The sequence below is a fragment of the Solea senegalensis genome, linkage group LG14 (assembly GCF_019176455.1).
Source record: "Solea senegalensis isolate Sse05_10M linkage group LG14, IFAPA_SoseM_1, whole genome shotgun sequence".
NCBI classification, from domain to species: Eukaryota; Metazoa; Chordata; class Actinopteri; order Pleuronectiformes; family Soleidae; genus Solea; species Solea senegalensis.
This window is the reverse complement of record NC_058034.1, coordinates 919,364-942,087: the sequence shown is the minus strand read 5'-3', so window position 1 is coordinate 942,087 and position 22,724 is coordinate 919,364. Positions and strand designations below refer to the sequence as shown.

General features: G+C 39.4%; 1 protein-coding gene across 1 annotated transcript in view; it reads right to left on the bottom strand.

The window, feature by feature from the left end:
* The window catches only part of si:ch211-51h4.2, a 56,900-nt gene that overhangs the window by 33,684 nt on the left and 492 nt on the right, over positions 1–22,724 (bottom strand). Inside the window, exons 2-9 of the mRNA XM_044043415.1 lie at positions 21,390–21,657; positions 18,211–18,252; positions 17,239–17,312; positions 16,403–16,471; positions 15,109–15,202; positions 9,922–10,060; positions 6,882–6,947; positions 3,319–3,442 (exon numbers count right to left, since the gene is read on the bottom strand). Coding sequence (XP_043899350.1) covers positions 3,319–3,442; positions 6,882–6,947; positions 9,922–10,060; positions 15,109–15,202; positions 16,403–16,471; positions 17,239–17,312; positions 18,211–18,252; positions 21,390–21,537 — 756 coding nt within the window. The 5' untranslated portion in view covers positions 21,538–21,657. The remainder of the gene's footprint in view (positions 1–3,318; positions 3,443–6,881; positions 6,948–9,921; positions 10,061–15,108; positions 15,203–16,402; positions 16,472–17,238; positions 17,313–18,210; positions 18,253–21,389; positions 21,658–22,724) is intronic.

Here is a 22,724-nt window from a genome sequence, read left to right as displayed (position 1 = left end):
CTGGCTTTGGGAACGTTGGTCAAAATACCAGGTAAACGGACTCATTTTAGTGGGTTTATGAAAGAATATATATACGTATATATATATATATACGTATATATATATATATATATATATATATATATATATATATATATATATATATATGTGTATATAACCCCCCCTTCCCTCTCTCCTGTTCTCTCGTTCTCCCTCTCTATCTGTGTCCTGGACACTGCTGTTTTCTTTCAAAGTACACCAAGATAGAAACATTAATATTTCGGCCATAAAGAGGAAAAAAGTCTCAAAAAAAAAGACACACACAAAGAGTGTGTGTGTCTCCATCACCAGGATGTAAATGAAACAACAACCCAAAAAACATAAATGATTGCTTTGTTTTCGTTGACGGGCTTTAACGACTGTTTTATCTTTGGATCCATTTCTGACAATAAACCTCAGAAAAGGCGAGAAAATAACCAACACGTCTGTGCTGGAGTTTTTTACAGTGTTTCACTGCTGTGTGTGTGTGTGTGTGTGTGTGTGTGTTATCAACACAATCTAAAATCTATCTATCCAATTTCTCTATTGTTCGTCAAGGACAGCGGATCCTTCAGGGAGTCATAAAGGTTCCACTCTCTGCCTCCTCATTGATCTGATGTTGGTGTGCAGAGAGACGAGCTAAAGCCACGACATTTGGTTTGTTCATTCAACATCACAGTAGCACTTCAGGACAAATGCATATGAGCACAGATGTTTGTGATTGAATACCAGACTACCAGAGTAAAATGATACGGTTAAGGTCTGCTCTGACCGTATCATTTCACTCAAGGATGCCCAAAATAGAACGGTAGGGCTGGTTATTTTGGTACAATTCCTAAAGGCAACGCAAAAAAAAACCATGTACCAAAGCGTTTCACATGATGGAACGACGGCGAGAGTTTTGGATTTTTGCAAGGATTTTTGCAAGGACTTGAATCCTGGACCCTCACATTAAAAGTGCATTGTACTCAAAATATAAATCATAGAATTTACCTTGAGGGTTTGTCAAGCTACTACACAAGTGACGACTCAGTGAGTTACCGTTAGATATTTACAAAGGTGGTTCATTCATTTCATTCTCATTCTCCCAGTAGATGACACACGACTTAACCACTTGTCTTGTAATCCATCCGAAAATGTGACTTAATAATCTGACACTGATTCTCATCCCTGCAGCACTGCTTCACGTGACTGACGTGGTTTATAAAACTGTGAGTGCAGACAAGAAAAAGGCAGAACTTTGTCCCCGGGGAGGTTTTTATGTAATGAAAGAATTGAGACCAAAATTGTCACAGTGGAAACGCAGCAGTGAAACGCTGTGTCAGCATTTTATCAGCGACTGCAGTGTCTCTTTTTTTAAGTTAGTAAGAAATGTTTTAGTCAGACGCAAAGAGGTGCAGTAACACAAATTGAGGAATTCATTGTTTCGATCATTAGCTAGTGATGATTATGAAATGATATCATGTGGTATTTAAATGCTAAATGATAGGAGAGAAAAAGGTGAACCCATCTAAAGCTCCTGAAAGCTGCATTTTAAACGCTGTTTTATCTCATTTGTTGAAATCCTCTGTGTAAAACAATCAGCCTGCATGCCATTCTGACCGGTGTGCACTGATGAAAGTCAAAAATCACGGTTCCCCAACACACACTGAGTTACAGTGTGTTAGGAGGAGGGTTCTTCCATTTGTCACTAACACTTACACGCTGGACCTTTAAATGTTACATTACACATTTCTAAGTGAATGATGCCTGTGCCCATCCCAAGAAGCTTAAAGCGCCCTGTAAATTATACCTAATCATTTTATCCAAAAACTAAATATTCTTTGATTAACTATTATCACCAGGAGCAGTGAGCGTTGTAACCTTGTGAGATGTGATGGAGTTGCAACCTAACGACTTCCACCAGGAATCTTCCTGTTTATGTTGCTCTGGCGCCTCGATGTGTTGGTTCTCTGACCTGGAAAAGCCTCAAACTGCCACGCAGCCACAGCTGGAGCTCAATAAGCACCACAACGTCTGCATGAGCCCACAAGTGTTTCGCTGCCACTGCCATCCATTTCACCAGCGTGACCTCGCACACATGCACAGCAGTCGCGCCCACCATCAAAAGGATCTCCACTGTCAGCGAGCAAATACAGACGAAGTCGAAAAGTCTAGAAAGTGTGAAGCATGAAGGTGAGAGTAGACTCGTGGACGCTTTTATCTCGCCTTTGAGATTAGAGAAGATTTAACAATAAATCATACGCAGAACAAACTGTAAACAATCGCTTCAATTTCAAATAGTGGAAATAACATTACAATGTCAACTCTTTGCTTATCATCGGTACAGACAGAAGTGAGAGGAGATAGTGTCGAGCACTTTGATCAAAAGTAAATGGAAACTTGGCACCTAACTATTTTGTGGAAAACTTTTCATAGTTTAATTATTGATCAAGAAAAAACAGAAATCACTTTCATCTCTTTGGTTTAGTTTTTTGTTTGTGATTATGTAACATGATAACCTCATATGCCACACGTGACAACATCATTATTATTATTATCATTATTATTATTATTACCATTAGTCACATGAGGTTGATCGCTTGTGTGTGATGCCTTGTTGCAGCTTCACTCAGGTGGAGCTAACAGCTAAGCTAACAGGTACGTCCGTAGATTTGTCCACTCAGGAGGACAGTTTAGTTTACCATGGTCCTCCATTCTCACAGAAGAAACTTAGCAAGTGTGGACACTCTTCTATATGGAGCTCCCCCTACAGTTTTGGAGTAGATATTTTTTACGACACCACCATAACATCCATCGCCTACAGCGTTATCCATACTACTTTAAAAAAACATCACCGCTGATGTTGTTTTCCTCTTCCAAACAAAGCTTTTTGCCAGTTCTCAAATAACGTTGCCTTGATCTTAGCGAGGGTGAGCGAGTGAGTGAGTGTGTGTGTGTGTGTGTGTGTGTGTGTGTGTGTGTGTGTGTGTGTGTTTAGTGCCATGAAGCAATTTGTGTTTTTCTCACAAGACCCAAGACTTCGCGAGACCTCCTGATTCTTGCAAGGCTGGTTTTCCTCTAACAGACACTAGGGGGAGTGGAGACAATCCATTTAACCATCACAATGACTCTGAAGCTGTTCAATTGTGTTACAATCCTGCATATTTCTGCTTTGAGAAGTTAACCTCGATGCTGAGTATGGGGATCCCCCATCCCTAGTTCTGAGCACAACATAACATCACTGGGTTATTGTTCTAATGGATTCAGAGTGGATTTAAGACCCCTCTGCTGGCTCACAGGGTAAGAAATAATGGTTACCGTGACAATTAGCAGGATTCCTTTCAGAAGTGTGAGCAGGGAAGTGATGGGCTGAATGACCGTGTGGCCCAGTAAGATCGCAAGAGTCAGAATCCAGGTGAAGGCCGGAATCACATAGATGTGACTGTGGAGGAAACACATGGAGACATTTTGTTGAACAACCAAACAACCTGACATTTTTACAGTGTGACAGAAATGACATGTTTTACACAGATAAAAGTGTAGCCTGACACATTTCTCTCACATTGCCTCCATCTATAATATTCTTGTGTCATGAACACTATAATATATATCTCCAAACGTTGATAAAAAGCCAGCTGCTCTCTTGACTGGTACAGTGGACTCAAAGACCACTTCCTTAAAGTGTAATTAAATCCCCTTTGTGAGGCAAACTCTAACCAATGCTTGCTTTTGAAGCTCTCAATCACTCATACTGTGCTCCAAGCAGTGCAGAGAGAACAGCAACACAGCGACAGCTCTGGCACTTATAAAAAGGGGAGGAGTCAGGGACAACAAGCCTCATGCTGGTTGGACAATAGAGTGACTAAGAAAGCCAATAGCAGGTGTTTGACCAGATTCTGATTTTTATCACAACATGTACAATTTCAATTCTTTATACCAAACTGTGAAGATTTGCACCTGGATCAGCAAAATACCAAAACCCATGCAGGATACACTGCTTTTCGCCTGAAATAAAGTGGTTTAGTTACACTTAAATACAGAAGAAACCGACTGGAGTTATTCTGTATTTACTCTGCCACGACTCAAACCTTTCACCAAAGTTTTGTTGTGCAACAGAGTGTAAATCAGGGCACATTTTAATCCACATATTGAATTATTCAATTGACACAAAAACAAAATGATGTCAGTTTACAAGGGCGACCACATCCTAGGTAAGAGCAAAATCCTGACAATATACCTGTGATTTCAGGAGATCAGGGCTGTTGTGGCAGATTGATGGGTTGGATTTCACACAGCATCTTTGGATTTGGCATATTTGATTGTCAAGAGCCACTTTTGTGGTCAGGAATATGTGATCGCATCCTCCAAGAAGACGCACGCTTCAAGCCACTACAGCCATTGCTCTCTATAAGCTTACCAATCGTGCAGAGTATGAGGTGGTGGATGAAATGTTGGGATTGAGTCTGTTTTCCAGCCACTGACAGAACATTTACGGGTCAAATTTGTATCTCGATTGACTCTGACTCTGCTCGGCACTTATCATTTTGCTCTACCTACTGAATGAATGGTAGCAAGAACCTGCTTCTTCTTTCCATTGTGGCGATACAAATGTTTTATACTGTTCCCAGACTCAGGCCACAGTAAATCTGCTGCGTGACAGAGCAGATATTTAGTGCCACATTAAACTCAAAAACATCCCATCAAACATCCCGTTAAACTAAATTATTTTATAATAGAAAATGCTTCTGTCAATGCGGCTTCACTGGAGAAGCTTCAACGTGTGGGAACGAGGTTGAGTCGGTTCATTTTAATTACACACATGGAATCACTATTATATAATAATATATTTATATTTTTGATACTTAATGGTTAAATAAAATGTTTGACGCCTGTGAAGATTTGAAGCTGTATGAAAATAAGCACCGTTTCGGTCTAAAATGCTGTGTTAAGACACAATAACGTGGTCCATGGGTTGAGGCTGAACCTCGGTGATGTTTCAAACCTTGCAGCACTCAGTGGGGCACCCACTCCTCTGCAGCAGTGGGACTGAAAAGGAGGGTTTTTTTGTGCAGAGACCTCTCGTAACCTATTGATTGCTGCCCCTGGAGACGAGGAGGAGGAGGAGGAGGAGGAAGAGGAGAATAGGGATGAGTGGAGGAAAGTGAGGTGGTTTATCCCAAAACAGACTGCCCATGGTTTTTTCACTCCAATAACTTTGCATTTGACCTCCCACAATGCATCGCAGCATCTCCCCTAACAGCGAGCGAGCCGATCATGAAGCGCCCGGGCGTGGAGCTGAGGCGGACCGACCCACAGACTGTGGATAATATTATCAGGGTTACGTATTTACTGAGCCATGACAAAGTAAATTAGTCCTGTTAACTGATAAAGGTAATTATAGGCTGCAGAGAGGCAAACAGCAGTGTGTGTGTGTGTGTGTGTGTGTGTGTGATAAACTGTGATAATAACACACTGTTCAATTTCACTTTTTAGTCTTTAGATATATACAGAACGACTGTTTACGTCACGTAATCCTCAAGAGTTTCCGACCAAATGTGACTGAAGGTGGGAATCACAGGAAGACAAAAAAAGATTTGAAGGCGTTAACAATTTTCAGTTGAAGTCTGTTTGTGTTATCGACTTTGCTGTGACAAGCGTTCAGTGCATCAATATTTTGGCCAAACTCAAAGTCAATGTTTGAAGTAGAAGTACTTCTAAGTAGGGATGCACGTTATTGGACTTTTTATATAAATATCCGATATGGCTATATCTGGAGTGCTTGAGCCAATAACTGATAGCAATATATTTTAGGACCGCCAGTAGATTAAAACATGTACTAATTAATCTCACATTGTGAAATCAAGTGCCAACCAGGTCATCTTAAATTAAAGGCTCGACAGAGAGAGAAGCACAGTCAGCCACAGCGTAGGTGTCCAAATGAAAGTCTCCGGGCAGCATTACAGACACTATCGGTGCCTGTAGTGCTGTGACACTATAGTTTGCCACTTACTTTCCACTCGTTGGCGATGCGGAGGAATCCCACAGTCAAGGCAAAGGATCGCAACTGTCACTCAGCTTCTTAAAATGAAACCTTCTGCCCAACAATAACCTTCAGCTACTTTCTCAGTCTCTCCTCTCTGACCGACTGCAGACTTTCATGTCCGACTTTCATGTCTGAGGTCAGCGCACACCAGACGTAAACAAACTTGCGTTAACCGCGTTAAATTAAATTATTAAATGATGCATGCATTTAAAAATCATATGAATAATTGCCATGGATTTACAGTGTGTGATTTATGCCACTAGGGGTGTCTCAATCATTTATCGTATACTGCTTTATCCTCCACATGAGGGTCACGGGGCCGCAGGTGCCAATCCCAGCTGATATAGGGCGAAAGGTGGGGTACACAGTGGACAGGTCACCAGGTACAAACAACCATTCACTCCCACACTCCAACACGCAACGATCCAATGAACCTCTGCATGTTTTTGGAAGCTGGAGAAAACCCATGCACACAGGGAGAGAACATGCAAACTCCATGTGACCAGGTCGAGTGACCCCAGTCTGTTTGCTGCAAAGACAACGGTGCTCTCAATCATAATCCTTAATAATTCCTCCTCACTCTGAGGTTTCAATGGGGTTGGCCCCAGAGTACGACATATAATATTACAGCAGAGACACTAAAGAGGATGACACTAACTGTGACCACTAACAGAATTATTGATTTCTATAGTTTAAAGAGCATTGGAAACATGCTTAGTACATAATAATAAACAATATATCACATTACTGTTGTCATTTTCAGATATTTTAATAACAAAAAAAGAACAATTATTATTCTTTTTATCAAAAGGCGTTTGATAAAACATACGTGACTCACCTGATGTTAAAAAGAGCAGCAAAGGCCTCACTGCCAGCTAAGACGTAGCTGATTCCAATAGAAATGCTGAAGAAAGAAAGAATAGAGTAGAGAACGATAAGGTGAAAAAATGTCCGTGTACAGCAGCAGACAATAAAAGAGTATAAATCGTCATGTACAAGACAGATACACAGGCATGCACAAATTGGTACGGCAGAGTTGATGGCTGTTGTTATCTGCTGTCAAAGTTACTTCACTCTGAGATAAAGTCAAGAGTTGAACAAGCTCATGATGTTGCATCACCACTGGTGCTTGAGGCGATAAACAGCAAAGTGATTTCAATTTTTCTTATTTTAAATTAGAATTTCTCGTTTGCAGAAAAGTGCCTCGCTCACAGCGTCTCACTCATCGTTGCTCAAAACTAAAGTTGCCTTCAGGAACTTCTTCGAGCAAATGTTTGGACCATGTGAACTGTGAGCATCACAAAATCAAGGCAGTTTTGTAAAAACACTGTGCCTCCATGAAGGATGTTACTGAACATCAGAAAATGGTGTGTTTTTAGCAAAGGCTTCAATCCGCGGAGAATGACGAGAAGGCGCTCAACATCTGCTCTGCTCCCTGTAAGTTTAAGCCTCTCTAATCTCTCAACAGCTGGTTGTTGAGAGTGTGAATTCATTTGTAGTTTCAGCAGCAGCCGAGTGCTGTTCAGGAGCCGAGCTACTCCCACACTCTTAAAATCGCCTCTCTTTCAAGTCTTCAAAAAAAAAAGGAGATGCCAACTAGTTTAGGACGTTTCATACTCATCTACAGCGGTCCATGCCAAATGTTTCTTTTATTTTGAACTTTCCAAAGATGCAAAGATTTGAGAGACTGTGATGCCAAAGTCGGAGGAAGATTATTCCTCACAAAAGTTTAGGTTTCAATTTGCAAGTTTACTTCACTTCTATGACGTCATACTGAAATTCCAACTTGTATACATCTGCATCAAGCGTCTAATGTTTGGAAGTAGTGGAGGAAGAAGAAGCTTCACTGTTGCCTGTATTGTCGCCTCTTACACTCAACTGTGTTCCTATAGCCTTCTGACGTTTAATGTCTCCAATGAGAAAACTGTGTTGGCTCTAGTTTTTTGGTCCTATTCCTGCCATATTTCTGCTAATTTCCAGCTAAGTCAAAATATGTCATGTCGATGGAAACATGGCTGTGTTGTACCTTCTCCAGCACCTAAAATGTTCTACAGCATTAGAATAAAACAAATTCCTACTTTGGTCACTTCCCAAACACAAGTCAATGAAGTGTGTGTTTGGACATTATGTCTGTTGTACAATATCTCAAACATGTAGGTGAGTACATAAAGACCAAGAGCCATCAAGGTTAAAAAATACAGGTCATGTTCAGTGTGTGTGTGTGCGTGTGCGTGTGCATGTGTGTGCGGTCAGGCCTCGGCATTGATCGACCACTAAGCCTCCTTGAACACAATGAGGGAGTTATCGATTGGTCAGCCGTTACAGAGCTGCTCACGCACTGATAACAAGACCTTCCACCGCCACCGTGGCTGAACCCCCCTCTCCCCCGCGTGCCCACGAGGACACACACACGCCACAATAAACACACAAATAGACACATGATCCTGTCAGTGCTGCAGGTGTTACACAAAAAAACAATACAAAACCACACAGAATCCCCACAGACGAGACACTGCCCCCGGTGGCCTCAGTTGGTTCTGACCAAACAAAAAAACCATGTGTTTGGACGATGCATCAATGTTTTTCTCAAAAAAACAATAAATAAAGGCTTATAAAATGACTTTTCCACACCATTGCTCTTTCTGAGTGACCATTAGTTTGGAGCCGGTGGTGAAATTGACAGGAAATAGAAACCAAACGCAGGTCCCCATTAAGGAAAATCACACCTCGCTTTAGTTTTCTAGCAGAGAAGCAGCTTTTTTGTTGTTGTTGTTGTTGTTGTTGTTGATGTATAAGCATAGTGTTTTCTGTGTAGTCACTGAGAACATTTCCTCATAAAACAGCCATAGAGGTTTAGTTTCATTCACTCTGTGTCACATTTGAATTAAGGACAGAGACAGAGACAGTGACTGAAAACTGCAGACGCCGCAGGGTCGATCATATTTTATCCGGATTTGGCTCGAGCTTGTAACCGACTGTGCAGCACAAGCCGATGATTTAAAGTTTGAAGCTCAAGGACAGTTTTTACACTCATTCAGTGGAGAGAGAACACTGAGACGATGTCATTGTTTACATTGTTCAAAGTACATGAGGTTGATCACAGGCTGCAACGATATCCCTGCTCGATTCAACTTCCTTACGTTCTTTGTCTGCTATAACGTCAAGTACTACTACTACTACTACTACTACTACTACTACTTCCTGTCAAAACAATTCATGGCAGGTTCAGGGATTTTTAATCAAACAATGTATCACCTTCTTAGTAGCCAAGTGTTTCTAAGGAAAATAAAAGACATGTTTGTATTTAACATTTTGTTTTCGTAGTTATTCTTATTGAAGAGATGTCTTTATAATATCTTTTGTTTATGTGGTTATTCTTTCACGTTTTTGCATTATCTTTGCTTTAAGCAGAGTACAATAAAAATAGTAGTCGTATCTTGTGAAATAAAAATGCACGTTTTAAAGTTAGCTTTTAAGTTTTAGTTTCTCCACAACTGTTATTAGTGGGAACAGGAAGTAGTCACACTTCATACATGCACAGAACAAAATTGGTTTCTGCAAACATTCTAGAATGATGAATTATTTCAGAACAAAGCTTTTCCAATAATCTGGTGAAAATTCCTGTTTAATATAGACATATTATTATTATTATTTTTCAATATTGACGAAGATACGCCAACATTACTATGAGTCTTGTGAGTGTCTTTCTTCTATGTAAGAGATACAAGAGTTCAAAGACGATGTGTGCAGAAAGGTGTGGCCCCAAATATTTGAAATGGCATAAAGTATACAATATTAACAGTATATTAAATTATAGGTTCGGTCATGTTGGCTGGGCTAGCCTGAATAATAGTCCGATAATCGCGATGGTAACTTACAACTGGAAGAGCAAGACGCAGTTGAAGGCGTGGCTCATGGGTCGTGAGAGGAAGAGACGGCCGATCAGATGAAGGTTGGGCTGTAAGACGTCCTCCTGGTTGTGCAGAGGCACAGTATTCACTTGCAGCAAACCAGTATCTGCGAGAAGCACACAGACAGACACACAGACAGACAGACAGACAGACAGACGAGTCATCAACAGCCATCGATGACCCTGTAACTTCACTATCGACCATTAACATCATTAATGTCTGCAGACAGCCATGACGGTTTATCACTGAACATGTTCATCAACGACCATCAATGATTCTGACAGTTCATGTACACAACACAAAGTATCCTTCAGCAGTGACTGACAGTACTCACTACAGCAGACCACACTACACTGTAGTATAGTACAGCACAGTACACCATACTACAGTGCGGTACAGTACAGTCTAGTGCAGTATAATATAGTATAGTACAGTATAGTGCAGTATAGTATATTATGTTATGTACAGTATATTTTAGTACAGAGCAGTATAGTATAATATAGTACAGTATATTATAGTATAATACAGTATATTATAGTACAGTGCAGTATAGTATAGTACAGTACAGTACAGTATATTATAGTATAATATAGTACAGTATATTATAGTATAATACAGTATATTATAGTACAGTGCAGTATAGTATAGTACAGTACAGTACAGTATATTATAGTACAGTATAGTATAGTGTGGGAATCGCCAGACACGCCACAATATGATATTACCACCATATTTAAGTCATGATACGACTGCGATATTGAAAAATCACATAATGCTATTGCCATGCAATAATACTTCTCTGCATTGATTACCCCACACCCTTACTGTAGTAGTATTCATTATATAGTAGAGTTGTTCCGTATTTTCAATAGAGTTAGTAAGCAATAATTGAATAAGTTCTGCACTGCCATTAATTTAGTTTACATTACATGTCATTCAGCAGATGCTTTTATCCAAAGCGACTTACAATGGAATTGAGTACAATCAGCCAGGAGTGGAGTCGAACTTGCGCCCATGATGTTGTCTCAGTCTTAACCCCTGAGGACCCCCTTGTGTGTTTGTATGTAGGCCTGTATACACCATATAATCACTCGCTTTAATGTACTTACTGTATAGAGTACATTTGTACTTCTAATGAAGACAAACATTTACCTCGAGTGTGCACCTTATTCTTCTTCACAGTATGAATGTATCTGGGAAATGACCCACTTTGAAGAGTTTGAGTGCACCTACATCACAGCCGTTGACTGATGATGTCGACGACTGTGACCGTTCCATGACGGTTGAGCATCACCCTGACATTCCACTGATGTCCATGACAGTTCACCTACGGCCATGACAGCGCTGAGAGGACAGACGCAGACCTTTCTAAAGGTGTCGACTGTTGATGATGTAATAACGTTGACGTAAGTGATTGTGATAGACTTTACATTATTAAACATTATAGTCAAAATGGGCATGTTAAATGAATAGTAATGCAGAAGTTCATCATGTAAGAGCACCGTCACCATCTGTGCCGGCGCTGTCGTTTAAATAAAACAAGGTGTCGTTCCTCAACACCAACATCTGCACAGCTTGCACATGGAGATTTTATGGTTCCAGGTGTTTGTGTTGGATTTTAAGACCACTTATTTTTATGGCTCAGGTACGATGGTGGACAAAAACTAAATACATATATTTCACATATTTTATGGACAAGACCTGTAAATAAGAGAAAGTTTCTGGGTTCCCACATCTTGGTTGACATCAAATTTAAGGACTTTTCAAGAACTTTTCAGGACCCTTTTCCTCAAATTCAAGGACTGAATGTGCTGACACAGCTTTAGGGCAAGGGATCGGAGGGCAACTAGTAAGCACGTCCACTTTTAATCATTAGCAGCACGTTCTGCATCTGGTCAAGGATTGTCTTTGGGATCTTGGGCAAACCAGTCTTTGTCATATTCTTTGGTGAGCCAGAGATCTTATAATTTGCTGTCTGTTGCTTAACGTGACTCTCTCGTTGTTCTGCATGGAAACCCGTGTCAACGGTGGAGAGGCAGCGTAGAGTGTCAACAACACCACTAGAAATGACTGATTTAATGACCCACGTCTATTTAGTGCGATTTTCAAAAACTTTCAATTGAAGCTGAAGGTGGAAGAAGGTTTCAGGAGTTTATGAAAAGTTCAGTATCACCTTCGAATATTTGGCCAACATAAGTACAAGTAACAGCAAACATTGAACAAGTATAATATGCAAGTAACTAAGAGTTAGACGCTGACACCTGTATTCGCAAAAGGGCACAAATCCCCTGGTTGGTATGTACTGAAAGTCTATGGAAAAGACTACAGCCTACTTCTGAACTGATTTATAATGTCAGTTAACATTTTCCTGAGGAGTTTATAGTCTCAGTCACTAGTTTTAGGGCTTCTCCAACACAGCCTTACGTCCATTTCGTAACTTATGGTCCCTTTTAGAGTCAAATAGATGACTAAGCAGAGAATGCTTTAGGGTGGAGCTATGGTGTGAGTGTGGGTAAGTAGCAGCAATATACACCAGACAGAAGACTACAGCCACCATATATACGAAAAGCAATTAATGGTCAAGATCCACCCATCGCTTCTCCCCCAACTCCACCCTCTCATCAAATGTGATCTCTGACGGCAGTCGACAAAAAGCAAAACTCCAGACTTCAAATGGAAGTTCACAAGCCAAAAGATCATTCATGGTGGACTGACCTGCTCCCAGGTCAGTCCACCTTCAGACCCTTCAGACCCTGAACCCTTTGCCTCTGTGAAACGTGTTTCTGGGGCATTTTGGATCATTTGCTCAAAATAAGCTGTTGCTAAAGGCATTTGTTCAACAATCTCATAAAGATGGGTGAGCTTGCCGCCCTGATAAACAATGTCATGGGCTCAAGTAGGAGGGAGGAGCAGGAATTTCAGATATTTCAATGAGTCCAAGATGGCCGTGACATTAACAGTATAACCATCACATTAAAGTGGAAGTCTGGTCTCTACGTAGTTCCCCCAAAATTAAGGAGTGAACATCCATCCATCGATGGATGGTGTTAGTGTTTACTTTACTCACAATGTCACTAAATATTTCTCCATTTGTGAAGTTGCTTCTCTTCATTTCTCAGCTCCATCACTGAATGAACTAGCTGAGCTGCTGGAGATCAGTACCAGAACCTTTAGACTGTGTGAGTAACCCGCCCGCTCATCCACACTGCTAAACCACATACATTAGTGAAAATGAGATATGGCAAGTTACATAGTCAACAAATTAGCCATTATACATGATAATGTTTCCTGTCAGTGGGTTGGCCGAGCAGCTTAGGAGAGGAGGTCTGAGAAGCCACTGGTGCATGGGATTATTAAGCAATTCTTAAACCTTTTGTGAAGGTTTCAGCATAAATTGCTTAATTTCACTGTAGGCTACACTTGAGCAAAGTCAACTTAGTTAAAGAGAAAGAGAAAAAAAAGTTTAGAAAGTCGGTAATTATCTTGTCACGGGGAAAAGGATCAAAGTTAAGTTAAAGCAGCAGGATTATTCTCAGACGCACTGAGCCCACAGAGACACAGTGTGTTGAGTTCAGGGAAATCCTGTAAAAGTCCACTTTATCTTCCCAGAGATTCTTAATGCATCGGGGTGTGAATGAACCATTAACTACATAATACGTTTCAAAGATAGAGAAGGTCAAACTCCGTGTTACATACTGATTACCTCCTTGACCTTTATATGAACACCGTCACTGTACGCGGTTATTCTTCAATAAAACTATTTTACCTCCTGTATGACCACGTAGACTGAGGGTGAGTCATACATGGAATACTTAGAGCCATTGTGATTTTGCAGATATTTATTTGTCCATTCATTGTGTACCGTTTTATCCTCCACAGTGGGAGCGAGAGGAACTTTCAGCTCACACACAGAGACAGACGACCATTCGCTCTCACAATTAATGTTAGTCTACACACACACACACACACACACACACAAGGATTTTTAAGGTGTGGATGTACGAGATACTAATAGCATTAATATTGATTCCCTATCTCTAAGATGGCAAGAAGCTTGGGTGTCATGATTGATGACCAGTTGACCTTTCCAGATAACGTTGCTTCTGTCGCCCGGACACATCGCTTTGCACTATTCAATATAAGAAAACTCAAGTCCTGGTACAGGCTCTGGTCATCTCTCGCCTTGACCACTGCATTGCCCGGCTCACAGGCCTCCTGAAGCTGCTGCAAATCTGCTGATGCAAGTGTGAGCATATTACACCTGCACTGACTTCCAATTTATTTCAGAATACATTTTAAAATCCTGCTTTTTACTCACAAAGCCTTAAATGGCCTTGCTCCATCTTACCTCAGGTCCACAGAAAAAACACCGGGGTGACGGAGCCTTTGCTGTAGTTGCCCCCAGAATTGTGGAACGAGCCCAGAGACGAGTGTTTAAATCTCGACTAAAAACCCACTTCTTCTCCTGACTGTGTGTAAGAGTTTTGACTGCTCTTGTATTGTGTGTTTTATTGGTTTTATATTACATTTTTATTATTTTTATATTGCTTTTGTAGTTTACAGTGCTTTATATCCTGTCGGTTTTATGTATTTATGTGATGCACAGTGCTATCAAAAATACATTTGGATTGGATATTGCAAAAGGTAATGTACACACTATTTCTCCATTGTTTTATATTGTTCAATGTTTTTCTTCTAATATTCTATTTTTTCACTTTTCCTCTGTATGTCATCTGTGCGCAGCAGAAATTGACAAAAACGTTGATTCTCACCTGATAAAAAAAGTGTATGCCAAGTTTGCATTGTGTCAAATGACCTCTAGTGTCACTGACTGGCTTTATTCTGTCTCAAGACTACATCACAGCAGATAGACGCAACAAATACATTAGAATAACATACAAAGCGTTAGAATAAAGGGTAATAAAGGGTAAAAGTTATGCTGGAAACAGGAAAGTGTGAGTCACCTTGTAAACACTGTCTGTCTTGATTTCACAGGACACTGAAGAAACAGGCAATAAAAGGTCATTTTACTGTTACTGTAACGGATTATGAATCAAATCCCTTGCAGCCGTAAACTCACCGTCTGGTTATTTCATGGTGAAATGATACAGTTGTGAGTGAACGCCTGTAAGTGTGTGTTAAAAGGTTTCATACCTGCTTCCGCATTTTCACCCTCGTCTTCGTCCTCTGTGAGAGACACATCGTGGACGCTCACCCGGTCCATCCCAATACACTCCGCTACATCCGTCTACAAACGACATACAGACAAACATGTGTATGTGTGTGGGACACATGACTGACAGCACATGACTTAAATATGAACGGATATGAAATGACTTCACACAACGCTCATCATGTTTGTGGCAACACTTCCTCTCTGCACTGTTGGACACATGTTACATCCCAACTAACAAGCAGAAGTACACTGCACGAGTAAAGTGAGGCGGCTTCATGTGGCAGCGTTACGGCTGAAAACACCAAGAAACACAGATGTTTCAAAAGTGGATTGTAAAAAAGAAACCTGGGAGTGCAATAGGACGACGGCAGCTCAAATGGAAGGAATAAAGCAGCTTTGAGTGATTTTGGTTTCCAAGCAAAAACAAGTGTGATGATATTTAACAGAATTTCAAAATAAAAGCATTTGTTGACATGGAATAATGTATAGCTTACAATGAAAATGTATTTATGGTGCAACATCTTAAATCTTAAGAAAAAAACATACAGAAATAACTCACATATATGAAGTGTTTGTTTGTGGTTTCTTCATTCAAGACGCATAATGAATGAAGAACGCCTCACACACACACACACACACTCACACACTCACACACACTGTACTGCTTCACTATTTGTTGCAAGAGAGCCATGCAGTGAGTGCTCTTTGTTGATGCCGGCGGTATGTGACTTTCAAAATAAAAGTAATTTTGGCATGACAAGAGTGGTTTAATTTTTTTTATTCCACATCTTAAAACTTGTTTTATTATGATATGATATAATTGTGGAACCTGTGACTTAGTTATGTATATTTTTTTCGCCCGTGAGTACGTGCCTCCTCCAGCACAACTCAGTGCCAAGTAACACTAAAGACAGATACATGTACAACACGTAACTGTAGTAAAAAAAAAAAAAGCCATGGAGAGAGAAGAAGCAGGTCATAGGTGTTTTTATTATTTCATGAAAAGTCCATGGGGGAGATACATGTTCCACAGTGGAGCCTTAAATGAACGAGAGCCATGAGGAGACGGCACGTAACCTTGCACCAAGAAAACTTGTTGAATACAAGCAGTTCACGGTTACATGATGTTATTATAGTTCTCTCAGTTATTAAACTAAGGTTAAACGAATTATCACAGAGGAACAGAACCAGTTGCTTCTGCTGTCGTCTGTGTCAGTTTTTACCAGTGGGAAACTGAAATGGAAAAACACAGACATTGTTTGTTGAGCTTACCTTCAGAGACTCCAGCTGCACCACCAGACACTTCTGAAGAAGTTCCACAAACAGGTAGATGAGCAGGGCCTGCACAACAGAGAAGAGAAAGTGTGCTTTTATTTAAAAAAATACAAATAAAAAGCAGCAGTTACAGTTAGTAGTGCAAACCATTATATATTCTACCACCAGCGATTATACACTGGACCTTTCAGATACTTCACTTTTTCTACATTTTCATTTAAGCATTTAGCAGACGTTTTTATCCAAAGCGACTTACAGAAGAACAACAAGCTACACAGTCCACTCTGTTCCTATCTAGTGGATTTCGTCTGACAGAGGGTGAGAGTGTAGAAGTGGATCCAAGTGCAGGGGAGGGGGTAAGGTAAGTGCTAGGACAGAAGAGGTTGAATGGCTTCTGATACTGGTCTGTGTCAAGTGAACTTAAGTTTCAGAGTGATTGCGATGGTTAAACGGCTTGTTGCAGGGAGACTGGAGACTGTCTCCACTGTCTCTTAGGGGAAAAAACAGCCTTACAAGATCAGTACACACACACACACACACACACGCCGCTGCCACGCACACACACACACGGCCAGGAGAGGTGAAGGGGGGAGAGTGTCAGTGGTGAGTTTTTACAACAGTGAGGATAAAGCAGTGGACAGTGGACGAGTGTTTGCAGAGGTAAAAATATTTACTCCAAAACTGTAGGGGGAGCTCTTTAGAGTTAAAGGCAAAAAGGCAACCAGACTTGCCAAGTTTAAATGTTTTTAAATGTTTTGAATTCATGAGGCTCCCGTTATGTATATAAATAAAGTGTAGTGCGTTTATCACAGTTCATGACGGTTATCACTCACCTGGACTAAAAAGCCAAAGAGGAAGGAGAAAAGGAAAGGCACCAGTCCAGCGTGAGCTATTGTTACTGGAAGACCTAGAAAAGGACAAAATGCACAACCAGATTTGAAGATGCTGCATGTGTTGACATGATGTTTGACCTCCTGTCCCTCTGTCTGTCAATGTCTCTGCTCCTCTTTTTCTCTCTGTCTCTTTCCTTGCTGCTTTGCCTCAAACTTACCATAAAATTTAATGGATAGTGCTGATTTCAATATGAGATTTAAGTGATTGGACAAGTATTAACTTGGAAGGGCTCCACCATTGTGGAACCTACACGAAGACCCCGCTGAAAACAAAGTAGTTAAATGTAATGTCCCATGTAATTTCCACCTCTACAAAAATCTCTCCAGTGTTAACTACACTTCATAAAACCACAGTTAAAATTTGCTCTGCCAACGAAAGCCAAGAGGAACGGACGGAGGTTTGTTCTGCAAATGATAAGAGAGACTAAGAGAAATACAAAAAAAACCAAAGAACAAATAAAGTTTAACAAAGTTTGCTTTCAATATTTCAGACGAGGTTCACATAAATGACCCACACCCACATATGTAGAGTATGTGGTGGTGACTCATCAGTATGTGGAGCTCAAGGTTCTCTGGAGACTGAGAGTAGTTCGTTCAGCCTGTGTCCTACAGTGAAGCTGGATCATCGTCATTAAGATGCACCAAAGAATTGTTGTGAATGTTGGACCTCAGATTGAAATGTCTCTCATTTTAACAGGTCTTATTTTCCACTAACAAACAAGAGCTCAGGAGTCTTTTGTGATTTGCTAATTTGTAATTGTTTGCCCATTTATTTAATTTTGTGATTAGCAATTGTGTTGTGTGATTCATGGCTGAGTTTTGTGACTTGTTTTCCCGTTTGTCACTGTGATTTGCACTCATAGGGGCCACCAAGAACACACGGTACACACGGTACACACGGTACACACTCACCCAAGATTCCTGTTCCTAATATTGTTGCAATGGTCAAGAAATCTGGAGAGACAAGCAGACAAACACAGCTTAGTTAAGAGACACAGTCAGTGATGTTCTACGTTGTTTGTACGACACACAGTCTTTTGCAAATGAAAGCTGAAGTTTCTCTCACAGCAAAGTCCATAGAGAAAATCTGTGATTTATTATGTATAAGATTATGTTGGGCTAACTGTGAAAGTGCAAACGAACACATCGCTCAGATTTGTTCTGTTTAACTGTTGCTTAGAAATGACATCAACAGACACAATATTTCAGAAAAACAACTCTTTTCTTTACACTGTAGCATTCAGATAACGACTTGCTTTACTCGAATGCTACGGTCTAGAAACATTGAACTCTGGGTAAACATTCAGACGCTCTGCTGTTTGCTCAATATAAGCAAGAGCAAATAATCAAATAAAAGACGAAGTTGCGGGGGTTGGTGTCTCCCTGTTAGCATAACCACACACGGCTAACCTGTGTTAGCATGAGGTCATGTGATCACTTAGGCCCACTAGTGGTCTAAATCCTGCTGCATGTGGGGAGTTGTTAGTGTGTGTTTCAACATTAATATTCAATAATGTCAATTTGACCAGGAGTGTCCAAACTTTTTAAAGGAGGGTAAGATTTGATAATGTTACGATTTCCAGTGGCCAATTTTTAACTGTAAGAGTGACGTACAAATGCACTGTTAAAATGATCATTTTTAAACCAAAGTGAACAAATGAAAAACAGCTGGGTTGTGAAGTGATATGTGACATGCGATATATCTTGCCCACTTTTACAGACCGTGCATCACAACCCCCACTTCAAGAATCCCTATAGCTTTAAATGGACAGGCTACCACACTGTGGTTCAGGAAACAGGACTCACTACATGTTTCCATAAAGCTCGACAACAGCTGTGAGAACATCCAAACACCGCCGCGCTGCCGCTCTGTCATCACATGACGGTCGTATTGACGAGGCAGGGTCACTTTTCTGTCACATTCAAATCCATCACTTGCACTCGATGGACCTCCCATCATCACTAGGAATGAGCTGTCGTTTTCAATCAGCCCGATCATTTTTCAATCTCATAATCCGTCTCTCTGTGCTCTTCATCCAGCTCTCTGAAAGATGGCTGCGGGACATATGGTGTCAGTAATTACAAATGTCATTATAATCTTTCTCATATTGTCTGGGCTCCCACAGCTGCAGGGCCACGTAATATAATGACTCCATAACTTGTGTCGCGGAGACTGAACTACAGCGGCAACATGGACAAATTGACCTTTCGACATTTCAAAGCACTTTATGACAAAAAGGTGGCAAAGAATTGGGGGCACATTTGAAGCTGATGGGAGTTTGAAGTGCGGAGAGAACTTACACATTAACATCTCCCATTACTGCAGCAGTACAACATATTCAAGGGATAGTATGGATTTGTGTGGTAATGGAAGGTTCCGACACAAACACGACAAGGACAAACGTACTTGGCCACACTTGTTAAGTATTGAATTCAGGGCTTGGGCTCGGCCCCCTCTCGCCAATGAAGCACAATCTTACAGCAAACCAAGACATTTTGGACAACAATATAATTATTAAAAATATAATTCCAACATTGTGGCAACAGTTTGAGAAAGATCCGTTTGTATTCCAACATGACTGCGCCCCAGTGCACAAAGCAAGGACTATAAAGACAAGGGTGGACGAGTCTCAACCCTCGAGCACCTTTGGGATGAACTGCAACAGAGACTGTGAGCCAGAGCTTCTCATCCATCATCAGTGCCTGACCTCAACAATGCTCTACAGAACCAATGGACACAAATTCACACACAAACACTTTGAAATCACGAGCAAAGTCTCCCAAGAAGTGTGGAACAATGGCATATTAAAGTCGTGTGTATGTATTTAAATATTTCATTATAGTTCATGTTGGTGTAATGGCCAATTGTCTGAATAATGAAAATACTCATCTGATAAAGTATGCGTTTCCTCCTTTATCTCACCATCGCGGCCTTTTCTCTCACGCACCAAAGTCAGAAAATAACCAGCATTTTAATTTCTCAGGTCCACAGGACTTCTGCTGCCTACTTCAGTAAGTTTGACTCATTTATTTTAAGCTGAAGTCACAAAATAATCCAGACTTTTCCAACAACTTTGTGCTGGGAGTTTCCTCTATGGACTTTGGTGTGGGGAGTGAGTGGTTTATTAAGCAGAACAGACAGAATACTTGAGTTAGCAGCAAACTTAAGCTGGTGAAGATTAATTTGTCAAGCCTTTGGTTTCCTCGTCCTTGACGCAGCAGTCATGTATCATCGTAGTCAGCACCATGTTTTTGTTCAACGACAGTTGAACTACACAGACGCAGATTATCCATTTCATTTCTTACATTTTTAATCTCATCCAGTATTTTGTAGGGGGTTTTCACACCATGGATGACAAGTGGGTCCATGACGGCCCAACCCGTGTTTGCCCACTTCATACCAGGCAACTTGGGTACTAAGTGGATTGTAACTGATGCAGGTCCCATCTGCTGTCAGTAACATGGGGCCCAGACTCCCGTGTCTGTCTGTCTGTCTGTCTGTCTGAGCTTCTGTGGTATAGCTCATTCTGTCCAAGTAATCAGTGGATTATGCCTTTAATGGGAGGAAAAGGTTCTGTAAAAATGAGCTGAGTCATGTGATACGTTGATAAATGTATAGCAGACGTTTCAAAACTCATGCTGATAAAGTAAAAGTCCCAACTTCAAAAAGATGGACATACTTGATTTAACCATGATGATTTAATATTTAAGTTTAAAACGACAGCTGCTTTAAATAGAGCTGGATTTAGTGTTTATTAATAATTGCTCACACTGTGTTACAAATATGTGAATTTCATATTTCATTTGTTTATTAATTTACTGCTGGAATTTGCGTCCCATCGTTTGTCAACATGCGAGCGTGGATCCAGGTCCTTTACGTCCCTCTTCATCAGTCTGTGTAGTGTGCATTCATTCATTCATTCATTCATTCATTCATTTCCTCTGTCGGTAACTGCGGTTGTTGTGATGATGATCACCACCATCATCATCATCATCATCATTCCCTTGCTGCGGTGTTAGTCTGTGTGTGCGTGTGAGAGCGTGCACGGTGATGGCGGACGGTGGTGTGTCTGTCGGTTCTCGGTACTCACAGCACTGCAGGTAAATAAACCGTAACTTCCACTGTCTGTCCTCGTGTTTCCGTCTCATTCTGAAGGACACGGAGCTCAGGCTCGTGTCGGGGACAGAACAGGGGAACGGTTCTGGCTCTTTGATCTCGTCGGCTGCGGTCGCCATCATTTTTATTTACACTGTCGTCGTCGTCGTCCCTCCTCCTCCTCCTCTTCCTCTTCTTCCTCCTCCCGTTGCTCTGTGTGGAGGCGTGAACGCGCACGGTCCTCTGGATGCTGCGCGGTCCCGCTGTGGTGCAGTAAGAAGTCTGTTGAATGCTTCGTACCATTTACGTTTCACTGAATTACACTTGTTTATACTTTGTATTGTTGATAGGCAATCATTATTATCATTATTATTATTATTATTATCATTATTATTATTATCATTATTATTATCATTATTATTATTATTATTATCATTATTATCATTATTATTATTATTATTATTATTATCATTATTATCATTATTATTATTATTATTATTATTATTATCATTATTATTATTATCATATTATTATTATCATTATTATTATATATTATTATTATTATTATTATTATATTATTATTATTATCATTATTATTATTATTATTATTATTATTATTATTATTATTATTATTATTATTATTATTATTATCATTATTATTATTATTATTATTATTATTATTATTATTATTATTATTATTATTATTATTATTATTATCATTATTATTATTATTATTATTATCATTATTATTATTATTATTATTATTATTATCATTATTATTATTACATTATTATTATTATTATTATTATCATTATTATTATTATTATTATTATTATTATTATTTATTATTATCATTATTATTATTATTATTATCATTATTATTATTATTATTATCATTATTATTATTATTATTATTATCATTATTATTATTATTATTATATTATTATTATTATTATTATTATTATTATTATTTATTATTATTATTATATTATTATTATTATTATTATTATTATTATATTATTATTATTATCATTATTATTATTATTATTATTATTATTATTATTATTATTATTATTATTATTATTATTATTATTATTATTATTATTATTATTATTATTATTTATTATTATTATTATTATTATTATTATTATTATTATTATCATTATCATCATTATTATTATCATTATTATTATCATTATTATTATTATCATTATTATTATTATTATTATTATTATTATTATTATCACAACATAATGCCCTCAGGTCTGACTGACTTTATGTCCAAATTAGACACAAAAGTATTCGGACACATGGACATTACACCAACAGG